Source organism: Garra rufa, chromosome 1, assembly GCF_049309525.1.
Source record: "Garra rufa chromosome 1, GarRuf1.0, whole genome shotgun sequence".
Classification (NCBI taxonomy): domain Eukaryota; kingdom Metazoa; phylum Chordata; class Actinopteri; order Cypriniformes; family Cyprinidae; genus Garra; species Garra rufa.
The window spans coordinates 51,361,476-51,373,466 of NC_133361.1; the positions used below are offsets into that span (position 1 = coordinate 51,361,476).

At 40.8% G+C, this 11,991-nt stretch overlaps 2 protein-coding genes across 3 annotated transcripts; one reads left to right on the forward strand and one right to left on the reverse strand.

The window, feature by feature from the left end:
- Nucleotides 1-257: 257 nt before the first annotated feature.
- Nucleotides 258-3,723, forward strand: atf4b (activating transcription factor 4b). The gene is made up of 3 exons (XM_073833514.1): nucleotides 258-416; nucleotides 1,819-2,217; nucleotides 2,306-3,723. The coding sequence occupies exons 2-3, from the start codon at nucleotides 1,917-1,919 to the stop codon at nucleotides 3,268-3,270; spliced, it is 1,266 nt and encodes a 421-aa protein (XP_073689615.1). The 5' UTR covers nucleotides 258-416; nucleotides 1,819-1,916; the 3' UTR covers nucleotides 3,271-3,723.
- A 778-nt stretch (nucleotides 3,724-4,501) lies between these two features.
- On the reverse strand, nucleotides 4,502-10,555 carry LOC141324035 (GTPase IMAP family member 8). 2 transcript variants are annotated; one of them, XM_073833517.1, is made up of 4 exons: nucleotides 10,281-10,555; nucleotides 7,841-8,539; nucleotides 6,697-7,278; nucleotides 4,502-6,591 (listed from the first exon to the last, which is right to left on the reverse strand). In XM_073833517.1, exons 1-4 carry the CDS (start codon nucleotides 10,309-10,311, stop codon nucleotides 6,539-6,541), a joined length of 1,365 nt encoding a protein of 454 aa, XP_073689618.1. In that variant the 5' UTR covers nucleotides 10,312-10,555; the 3' UTR covers nucleotides 4,502-6,538. The 2 variants fall into 2 exon arrangements, with proteins under 2 accessions (XP_073689618.1, XP_073689616.1); XM_073833515.1 differs by having other exon boundaries at nucleotides 7,841-8,542.
- Nucleotides 10,556-11,991: the final 1,436 nt, after the last annotated feature.

Here is an 11,991-nt window from a genome sequence, read left to right on the forward strand (position 1 = left end):
TATTCTTTACAATACGGTGTCCAACACCAATATCATTATTTTTCCTCATTTGATATAATCAAAAAGACTCATAAGTAATCACACAATAGATATAAAACGTTTCATAGTTATTTTTGATACCTCAACTAATACAAATGGGCTAAAAACAATGGGACTATATGCCGCCTCCGCCCAGTAACACAAAACAAAGCTCTAAAGCGGAAGGATATGGCTGAGCGGCACTGCGGTCCTATATAAACACGAACACGACGTCATCACCCGCAGATCAATTCTTCTCCCAGTTGATTTTTTGTTGATACTCGAGCGATTCTGCTCTTCGCCGAAATGGCCGTGTGATCTGCAGTCGGTAGACAGCGCCCAAACTCCTCAGTGCATCAACATAGTGCACTGGTCCAGTACATTTATTTCAAAATGGCGTAAGTACACTTTTAATTGTTTTTGTCTTACAATGTCATGCCGTTTAGACCAGACAGCCGGCGAGTCGAAAGTTTAGCATTAAAGTTGTCAACATTATGATCATAAATGTTTAATCCTATTTCTTACGTGCCTTATAGAGATATGTGAGGATTTGTTATATTAAATAGATATAGGAAAATGTCATGACAGCCGTCTCGAGTTCAGCGCGCCATATGTCTGCCAGACAGCGGGAACATCAGTCGATGGATTTGTAGTCATTTCAGTTTTAAAATGTACCACAATGTCTCTTTTTTCGATAAGGGATGCTTATGTAATCATCCTGATCGTGTTTTAGTCAAATAAACCCGAGTTAAGGGTGTTTAAATGACTTTTCTTTGTCGTGGCGTGCTCCTTATAAAATGGCGCACGTTCCTGAAGAGGGAGCGGTGGTGAGCCCTGAAATGGCGGAGTCTTTTTTTTGACTTTCATGCTGTATAACAATAGCACATCGCTGTGTCTTTTACTGAAAATGACATTTTTAGTTAACTCTATGATTTTAGATGAAAAGCACAGAGGTTTTGCCTTTTGGTTGAGGTTGAACATTTATAAATAGAACCAAGTCTCCTGACTGTCAGTGATAAAAGCGTCATGTGGGAATGTCCATATGTTTTTTTTTTTTTTTTTTTATGCTTTACACAACACATACAAACAAACACAACAGAAATTATAAAGTCAGGGAAACTTAAAAAAGAAAGAAAAAAAAACAAAAAAAAATAAAAATAAAGTTACAATCGAAGAGATGCATGACCTTTACATTACTCAAAGATTTTGAAGACAGAAAACAAACGGACAGTTTTGATTGCTTTTCTATTAGTACTATGAAGAATAGTACAGAAATAGTTTTCCAGTTCTTTATAAAATACTGTAAAACAGGGTTTTTTGTTAGTAAATTTGCATTTATGAATGTGAAACTTAATTAGTAATATAAATAGATTAATAACGAATGCTTCATTATTCATATTATCATAATCAAAATATCCAAAAACAACATTTTCAAAATGCAAATTAAAATTAGAGAGTATCTTTTTTTTGATAAACACAGAGGTATCATACCATAACTTTTTAACATGACTACAGTGCCAAAAGATGTGGGATACAGTTTCCAAATATAAAGAGCAAAAAGAGCAATTGACATCAATATCCCTCTTAAATTTGCTGAGAAAATGTTTAATAGGATAGAATGGGAATGTCCATATGTGTAGGAGTAGGGTGTGGACAAATGATGTCATCGTGCATCAGTAATAGCTAATGAGGCTTTGTTTTCTGTTACGTAATAGCTTTTGCATTTGATTGTTTACAATTATGATTTAAATTGGTATGTATTACATAAGAGATTAACTACTTTCCATCTTTTTTTCCCAGGTCCCTTGTGGCAACTCTGATCTTTGCTGTACCTGACAGCACGAAACTATTCGAATTCTCAGTAGAAGATTCTCTGATACCGCTTGAAATAGACAGCCATGTCTTTGATGAGCTCACGGTTTGGCCCGGACGATATGGAAGTCCTTCTTTGGGACCCATCATCACCGATGGCTGACCCTCTGGGGTCCTTCCTAGATAAAGATGAGGAGGTTCTTCCTCTCGGAGGCGCAGAATCGCCCCTCTCATCTTTCTCTTCCTCTCCACTTCCCTCTCTCTCCCCACCCTGCACTCCTCCCTCCACTCAGAGGGGGGAGAAGGCTGGGCTCAATCAGATGTCCCTGTCCTGGTTTCCCTCAGACGAGCTGTGCTTAGATAATCGTGGCACAGACAGTGGTAATGGTAAGGTGTAGCAGTTTATTTCACCACAGTTTCAGCATATTAATAGTTGAAGCAGTTATTTTAAATGTTTTTTGTTTGTTTGTTTTAGATCATTCATTCAGTGAAATGGATTGGATGACCGAGCGCATTGATCTGAGTGAGTTCGATCTGGAGTCTTTCATCAGCTCCTATGATTCTGAGGATCCACCCAGTTCCCCTGAGGAGCTCATTGCTTCTCTTGAGTCACAGATAGACCTGGAGTCCCAGCCTGTAGCTTCTGACAGTACCCCTTCGCCCTCTCCCCCAGTGTCTGTCCCTGAAATCGATCAAGTTTCCAACCTTTCATTCACTTTGAATACTCCACTCATTCCTTCAACACCTTGTGAAGTGTCAGATTCCTCCGCCGTAGTCCCTGAACCCCAGGCTGAGCTCGAGATCAAGTCTGAGCCGGCCTCCCCAGTCCCATCACCCTCCATCCTCCCACCCGAATCCCCTACTGACACGCTTGAGCTTGGTTGCGAGGTTGACATAGCTGAAGTTCAGAGTCCAACCCCTGTTGAGGTGCGGGTGCCCAAAATTGTCCTATCCCTCTCCCCAACCCGCATCGTTCTTGTCCTTGCTCCCAAAGAGGAGGCTAATGTGATGGTAACCCATCCAAGTGAGGTGGTTATGGATGATTCCCCAAGTCCAACTTCCCCTGAACCAGAAACCCCAGCCTCTCCCCAGTCTCGATCTTCTAGGGTGAAGCCATATATTTCACCTGAATCTAAGCCCACCCAAAATCAGTCAGAGTCACCTTCCCTCACAGGAAGAGTGAAGACAGCCAGTGGCTCAAAGGTTGTGGTCGAGAAGAAAAAAATGAAGAAAATGGAGCAGAACAAGACTGCGGCAACCCGCTACCGACAGAAGAAGCGTGCAGAGCAAGACGCCCTCCTGTCAGAGTGCACAATCCTAGAGGAGAGGAATCAAGAGCTGGTGGAAAAAGCAGAATCTCTCTCTAAGGAGATTCTGTATCTGAAAGAGCTCATGGATGAAGTCAAGAGGGCAAGAGAGGGTAGGAGTACAAAGTCGTAGAAAGAAATGGACACAGAGGCTTGAAGCTGAGAGAAATGGACGGTTTCAGCATAGCCTGAAGTGCAGAATACTAGGAATGTTGGTCCTAAAGAAAGTATTTCTTGAAGGGTTGAATTAATCATTGTTTTCATTCTTCCCCAGTCTCTTAGTAGAAACAGCTTCCTTTTAGCATGTCAGCTATCAGTAAAGCCTGGAACTTTTACGAGTGTATTTTATTTTTTTATATTATGTGTCTCATTGTATGCACAGTATTATATATTAGTGCATTGTGAATTGTTGATTATGTCCGTTTGAAATTGTGCTGTATTAAATGCTTAATCTTCAACCTTTCCTACTGTCTTTATTCAAAGAAATGGTATAGTGTGCAGTGCACTTACTAGATTGTGTATGGAACTTTCACTAATTATTAACTATTTTAAATGTTATTTGTAAAATAAACAATTTAAAACATAATGTGTTTCATGTGTCCTTTAATGATGAAACAAGCTTTAATAATTTATAAAATTGATTTTGTGACAAGTGTTCGCTACCTTTGTAGATAGGTCATGTGATATACAGTCGAGGTTGAAAGTTTACATACACCATGCAGATTGTGCAAGGTGTATGTAAACTTTTGACCTGGACTGTATAAACAAGTTTTGTTATTATTTGACCAAAATAAGTGGGATCATGCAAAATGCAAGTTACTTTTTATTTAGTGCTGATATTACACATATAATACATTTACATATAGTCCACAAGAGAAGTAATATTTGAAAAATGACCCTGTTCAAAAGTTTACATACGCTTGATTCTTAATACTAATTTAGTGATAGTTGTTCACGAGTCCCTTGTTTGTGGGACCTGAAGGATTTTTCTGAAGAACAGCAGGCAGTTTAACTGTTCAGGACAAACAAGGGACTAATGAACTATTTAAAAAAACAACAACTTTGGATCATTCAGGTAACAACACAGTATCAGGAATCAAGTGTATGCAAACTTTTAAATGGGGTAATTTCTATAAATGTGATATTTTTTCTCTTGCGGACTGTATGTAAACATCTACGTGAAATATCCTTTTCAGGTCAGTACTAAATAAAAAATAACATGTATTTTGTATGATCCCTCTTATTTTGGAAAAAACAGCTGTATCTATTGCTGGCAGAAAAAACATGGGTTTTAGTTATAATGTCCAAAGAGTAAGAGTATTTGAAATAAGAACACCACTCGCTATGCCAATTTCTCTGTAAAATTATTCTTTATTAATATGAAAATATGAAGGGAAAAGCATACAAAGGCTCTTAAGTCAAACCAGTTGAAATGTCTCTTTTGAGGCTGAAATGTTTGCCCAAGCACTTGGGAATTCATAGCATATTATCATATTGTGCCAAAAATGTGCAGACATAATTATTATTATTATTATGCAATAGTAACTGCCATGCCCTGAATGCTCAACACACATTGTTAAAAAATGTGTTTAGGTAGAATTCAATGCTGATATCACAGTCGTAAGTATGATATGTCCTCCTTATTAGTCACCAATCATTAAATTCACAACAAAATAAATGTTCTTAAGGTGCTCAATTGCACATTCAGTTCAGTCTGTGAAACTATACTAAAGAATCCAGCTCTATTTCAAGTGCACATAATTCCATGTACTAGAGTTTATGTTAATACAGTGAGTGCAATCAAACTACATTTAGATAGTAAGTAATTGTGCATGAAAAACTATCAGGTTGTATAAATACTGTGCACTTCTGGGCATGAGAGCACTAGACAACAATCATCATTGAAGCCAGTGCATGCATTTGGCAAGAGTATCAATATTTGAGTACTGAGAATCACTGTTATTTGTGGTCTTAGTTATTCATGTTATATGTCGCTCACAGGATTAGATGAAACCAAATGTAAAAAAAATATTATGTCAGTAAGTGCTACGTGCTTCTAGCAAAGGTGAATGTCCTCTGAAAGAAATCTTTCTGTATGTATGCTACTGAATGTCAACATAAGTCAAACATACTGACTATGAAGTTAAAAAGCAGTGGAATGTCTAGTTCAGTTCAGTTTACATTCTGTCAATATGACTTTGACACAATAGTGTGATTGGTTTTATGGGTAATAAAGAATTGGATCCACCTTTTAGGGTGTGTTCACACTTGTCATGTTTAGTTCAATTAAACAAACTCTCTTTCTCTGTTAGTGGGGTTCATTTGAGTAGGTGTGAACACTGCCATTCGAACCCGGTGCGCACCAAACAAGCGTCAGAGGCCGCTAAAAAGATGGGTCTCTGTCCGCTTCTAAACGAATCCCAATGCGATTTCTTTGTTAGTGGGGTTGATATGAGTAAGTGTAAATGCTGCCATCCGAACCCTGGTGCGCACCAAACAAGTGGACCCTGACCCCTAAAAATATGAGTCTCGGTCTGCTTCCAAACGAATCCTAATGTGATTTCTTTGTTGGTGGGGTTCATATGACTAAGTGTGAACGCTGCCATCCGAACCCTGGTGCACACCAAACAAGCGGACCAAGACCGCTAAAAAGATGAGTCTTGGCCCGTTTCCAAATGAACCCTGGTGCGATTGCTCTGTTACTGTGATTTATTTGAGTAAGTGTGAGCGCTGCCATCCGAACCCTGGTGCGCACCAAACAAGTGGACCGAGACTGCTAAAAAGATGAGTCTCGGTCTGCTTCCAGACGAATCCCAATGCGATTTCTTTGTTAGTGGGGTTCATATGACTAAGTGTGAACGCTGCTATCCGAACCCTGGTGCGTAGCAAACAAGTGGACCAAGACCGCTAAAAAGATGAGTCCCGGTACGCATACAAACGAATCCTAATGCGATTTCTTTGTTTGTGGGGTTCATATGACTAAGTGTGAACGCTGCCATCCGAACCCTGGTGCGTACGAAACAAGTGGACTGAGACCCCTAAAAAGATGAGTCCCGGTACGCATACAAACGAATCCTACTTTGATTTCCTTGTTAGTGGGGTTCATTTCATTAAGTGCGAACGCTGCCTGAAAACAGGAAGTAATGACAAGATGTGACACTATGCGACATGATTTCAGGAAGGGAGCAAGATGGCATTAGGTGTATTCGACTTAAAGTGCTGCTGAGTTGAACGCACCTTTTTCTTTTGTTTGGAGTGTTCAGTGAGTTCTGTCACAAAATATACGTCATTCAACCTGACCAATCCATTTTGGTCCAGACCAAATGAACCAAAGAAACCGAACTACAAGTGTGAACACCCTTAGATTCCTCTAGGATTTTCACTTTGTGTCAGCTTATTCTTCACTGCAGAATGCATCTTCCACTCGCTTCCTCCTCGTCTAATTCTTGGTTCACTGCAGAACAGAGAAGCAATGATTAGGTTTACATAACGAACAAATGAATACGTAACTTGACGTGAAAGCCATTACTTTTAAAAATGTGGAATCAGAAACACTTACGTTTGACTGGTAAGAAAGGCTTCTGTCCATTCTCCGCCACCATCTCCTCTATTTTCTGTAAGAGTTCAGTCACCTGCGACTTGTCCTTGCTGGCTTTGGTGCAGTCTAGCACATGGTAGCAGTTCCAGCAATGCTGCATTAGTTTCAGCAGTTCACCTCCGTCCCGCTGAATGTGATCCTCAATTGAAGTACCATACAGCCAGTCGCCACATGAAAACAGCACCAGCGTGTGCTGACATGCTTCATCACCAAACATTTCCAAGTGACTCTTAAGGGCCTGTCTCTTTTTGGGAGTAAGTGTGGATACCACGGGGATGACTAGCAATAGCGCATGTGGGCCAGGATGGAGAAGCCCTGCGCCTAGTTTGATTTCTTTTCGTATGTTGCTTGGTGTGCGCTGGATGGAGAACCAATCCCAACCTGGTGTGTCAACAACTGTAAGGCGCCGGCCAGCAACCAATGCTTGGCGGCGGACAGACACATCAGTGGGGCGCCCTGATTCAAACACGTGACAGCCCAGTAGAAGATTACCTGCAGAGCTCTTACCTGCTCCACGCCAGCCTACCAACAGTACTCGTAACTCTGTTAAAATAGAGAAAGTGGGAATTTGCAAAAAAGAAACTTCACATGATCAAATTGAACTTTACATGACCTAAGGCAGGTGGTAGGCAGTTAAGTAGGTAAGTTTAGTCCTATACCCCTTTTCCACAAAGGCAGTTGGGGTGCTGGTTCAGAGCCAGAGCCTAGTTTCAAATCGGTTCTTTCTCTTTTGACACCCAAAGCACCAGCCCGGAACCAGGAAAAGTGGTTTGTAAGCAGCACTAAAACATAGCTGGTCTAGAAGTAAGTAATGCTTGCGTCAGGAGCTGGGGGCGGGGACCAACGGTGACCAACAAGACAAACAGAAACTTTTGACTGGGCTTTTTTTGTGCAATATGTTTCAGACATTTAACCAATAGACTTGATGTCTGAGGCTGAGATTGTTGGTTAGGTTATTCAGGTGTGTTAGATTTAGGGTTAGAGCTAAACTCTGCAGGACAGTGGCTCTCTCGGACCTAACTTGCCTACCCCTCACCTAAGAAGACATTCTGCAATTCTACCACCAAATCAAAGGTAAAAACGTATGAAAGAGACAAGAACTCACCTCTTGGGGGAGATCTAAACATTGCGGCTGTCCTCTCCACTTCTGTACCTCTTTCTTCTTCTCTTTCATTGTCAGTCTCTTCATTACCAAATCCAAGGCTTGGCCTTACCATTTCAAAGAACCAGCCTTGATTCTCCTGCACCATCTCTTCCACTTTCTGCAAAAGCTCTGCAACCTGGGCACTTTTATCCGAGCAGGTGTTATTCAAGGCGTGGTACCTACAGCCGCACCTCTCCACCAGCCTCTGCAGCGCTGCCCCACCATCCACAATAAATTGCTCCACACCCATGTCCTGTGGCAACTGGTCCGCACAGGTGAACAAAACCATTGTGTGCCTCCATATCCCTGCTCCTAGTGCCTGAACTCGGGTCCAAAGACCTTGCCAGTGGTGTTCAGTGAACGGAACTCCAATGGGAACCACCAGCAGCAGGGCATGAGGACCAGGAGAACACTGATCAATGATGGACTGCTGATTCTCTGAGTCCATCTCCTCAGTTGTATCTTCGGTTTCCAGCTTCCATCCTGGGGTGTCTATGATCAGTATTCGCCAGGTGAGTATGTCTACCCAGTGTTGTTGGTCTGTTTGGGAACTGTCGGAAGAGTTTTTCTCCTGGCTCAAGATGGTATTCAGTGTTGAGGTCTTACCAGAGCCCTGGAACCCGAGCAAAAGGAGGCGCCGGATGGGTGGAGAAGAGCCCTCTGCTTTCGAGATATAGAGATAATGATACAGTGAGAAAATGATACAGTGAGTGATCGAACTACCTGCAGTTCAGTCCATGCTGACTACATCCACAACACCTATTTGTCTACACCAGGGATAGGCAATGTCAGCCCTAAAATGCTGATTGTCCTGCAGAGTTTAGCTGCAACCCTAATCAAAAGCCTCTTTCACACAGCGATTCCAAACAAAAAAATGCACAGAAAATGTGTCCTGCGATTTTCCGGAAATCACATCCCCTAAAGATGCCGTAAAGACATGGGACATTTGAATGTAACGTAATGCGATGCTGTTCCACTAAACTGGTGAACGTTCTCAGCTTAAGCACGGATAGCAAGGAGCTCCCTGATATCTGCGCCATTCCTATTTACACATATTTGTTTGTCGGTAAAAGAGTCGTAACATAGCGTGTGTCACCAATACGGCACACCCTTTACGGCATTGGTCTTGGATCAATCCCGGGCTGGTTTGCGTTCACACAGACGGCACTATGGCAATTTTCTGGCAATTTTCCAGAATTAATGCACAGTGTGAAAGGGGCTTAACACACCTGAACAAGCTAATCAAGGTACTATTAAGGCCAAACCTACTAGAAGCCATGTTGAAAAAAACAGCATATGCTCATTAGGTATGTTTTGAAGCGTGGCTGCTGGTTTGAGCTGGTCTTTAGCTGGTTTAAACTGGTCCTTAGCTGGTCATGAGCTGTTTTAAGCTGGTCCTTAGCTAGTCATGTGCTGGTCCTAACCAGCATATGCTGTTTTTTTAACAGGGAGGCAAACCTGCAAGCTTTAGCCAGAGAAATGTAATGGCTAATGCTAACGGAAAGGAGACCAGATGCCGTTTTTTTAATGGATGTAAATGGAGGAGAGGCTTCACCAAGCTAAATAAACAGCTTTTTGGAGGAAACAGCTCATCGTTTAATGAATCATTTAAAATTAATCAATTAATTTTAGTTTATATTGAATTTTTTTTAAAGAGAAGTGACTGACTTTTTGCGACAAGTGGGATTCAGCTTAAGGCACTTATCATTCATTCCTATAGTATCCGTAAACGTGCGACGTTGTGAGTGTTGCACACATCTGACTGAAATTCAGTGACACCAAGGCTGTAATGTGATTGGTTATTAAGGCACGCATGAACAAAGTTGACTGTTACGCTTATGTCTCTAACAGTAAGTAATACAGACACTCTCATCCCCCAATAGTAAGACAATCTCTGCTAAGGCTATAGGCAGGTAAGTTTTTTTTTTTCAGGGTTGAAGCTAATCTCTGCAGGCCTTCTGCACACCAGTCTGATGACCGGAAAATAACACTTTCATTTGATGGGAAAGAAACGTTCCTGTCCATTCTCTGCTACCATCTCCTCTATTTTCTCTATAAGTTTAGTAGTCTATGCCCTGTCTCTGTTAGCTTTGGTGCAGCCCAGCACATGGTAACAGTTCCAGCAATGCTGCATCAACCTTGACCGTTATCCTTATGATCTCATTCCAATTTTGATCCAGGACGAATGATTTTTATGTGGGCATTTGCCTTTATATGATTGCTAACTCATCTAGATACAGCCAAATCTCTTCAGTCTGCATTAGAAAGTCCCTGAGACGCAGGAAGTGCATGCAATGCAGAAGGGAAGTGAGTCAGCTGTGTGTGTAGGTGGGATTTAAAAGTGAACGACTGTCCACCACACTAGTGAGATGAATGGAAGTAAAAGTTTAATGTCACTTACCAGCATTTGAATCAGAAGAGACTGTAGCCATCTTGTGTCTAGCTGGTGCGTTGTCTCCTTGTCTCGCTCTCTTTCTCCCCCTTTCTCTCGCTCTCACTCTCTTGCGGTTTAGTCTCAGCAGCCAGTTGCCTGTGCTCAAAACATGTCTTTCTCCCCTCTCATCTCCCTCCTACACTCTTGCCCTCCCTCTTCAATTCATTTTTTTTTATCATACAACACCCTCGAAACCTTCCCCTCTGCTTCTCTTTCACTTTCTTTCTTCTATGAAATGATACAAGCAAGGACAAACAGCAGGAGGGAGCTGGGAGAAAGAAGCAAGTAGAAATAAGATGGATGTAAGGAGGGGGAAAATATGTGGCTTGTGATTGTGATCTTATGAGAGCTAGTAGGCTGAGTTTGACCAATATTATACCGTAAACAGCCTCCCACAATTCTTTGGTAGTAATACATAGTAATTTTTGGGGTGGAGCAAAGGCTGTCAATAGACCAATGAAAACAAGGTAGTATCAAGTTTAGACCTGCCTTCCTGATTCTGCAGTATGACCTAAACCCAGCTCCAGCAAAACTGAAACACTAAAGCAAGGGACACCATCATACAAATTGCATTATTTTTTATTTAGTACTGACCTGAATAAGATATTTCACATAAAAGATGACATATAGTACACAAGAGTAAAAATAATAATAGTTGAATCATAAAAATGAGCATTTTACAGTATTTTTATGTATTTGAAAGCTTTCCAACAATGACTGTATGATTTTGAGATTCATCTATTCACACTGAGGACAACTGAGGGACTCTATATATGCAACTATTACAGAAGGTTCAAACACTCACTGATGCTCCAGAAGGAAAAACCATGCATTAAGAGCCGGGGGTAGAAGCTTTTGAACAGAAAATTCACCTAAATATTTTACCTAAATAACATATATTTTTTTTATTTAGTATTGCCATTCAGAAGCTATAGAAAATACTTACATACTTCCCAGAAGACAAAATACATTAAATTTACCCTGATCTTCAAATTAAAAAAAGTTTTCACTTCTTAATGCATAGTTTTTCCATCTGAAGCATCAGTGAGTGTTTGAACCTTCTGTAATAGTTGATTATGAGTCCCTCAGTTGTCCTCAGTCTGAAAAGATGGATCTCAAAATCATACAGTCATTGTTGCAAAGCGTTCAAATACACAAAAAAGAATTTGTGGGACCTGAAGGATTTTTCTGAAGAACAGCGGGCAGTTTAACTGTATAGGACGAACAAAAGACTCCTGAACAACTATCACTAAACAACAACAAAACAACAGCAGCAAACAGCTGTGGATCATTTCAATAACAACACAGTATTAAGAACCAAGCATAAGCAAACTTTTGAACTTCAACTGTAAATATATACCCTGCTGAAAAAACTGGTTTTAGCTGGTCATAGCTGGTCAGACCAGCTAACTGGGAGACCAGCTAAAACCAGCTACTTCCAGCTTAAACCAGCCAACCAGCCTAGGCTGGTTTTAGCTGGAAGTCTATGGTTCAGTGTTTTAATATTTGAAAGGGATTCAATACACATTATGATCTGTTACAAAAAGTAGTGCACAAAGGCAACTCTTCCTTTATGAATATATAAATAAAAAGTAAAAACCCTTGGCACATTAAAAACTCTGCACTGTTGTATAATATTGAATCTATTAGATAGGATGATAAACTCTTAGAATAAAAT

Bases quoted from the DNA above. Each gene is read 5' to 3' on its own strand.
- atf4b (XM_073833514.1), top strand. From the start codon at position 1,917: ATGTCTTTGATGAGCTCACGGTTTGGCCCGGACGATATGGAAGTCCTT. The intron at 2,218-2,305 runs GTAAGGTGTAGC...TGTTTGTTTTAG, and splicing joins TGGCACAGACAGTGGTAATG to ATCATTCATTCAGTGAAATG.
- LOC141324035 (XM_073833515.1), bottom strand. From the start codon at position 10,311: ATGGCTACAGTCTCTTCTGATTCAAATGCTG. The intron at 7,279-7,840 runs GTGAGTTCTTGT...CTATTTTAACAG, and splicing joins GTTTAGATCTCCCCCAAGAG to AGTTACGAGTACTGTTGGTA. The intron at 6,592-6,696 runs GTAAGTGTTTCT...TCTGTTCTGCAG, and splicing joins GCCTTTCTTACCAGTCAAAC to TGAACCAAGAATTAGACGAG.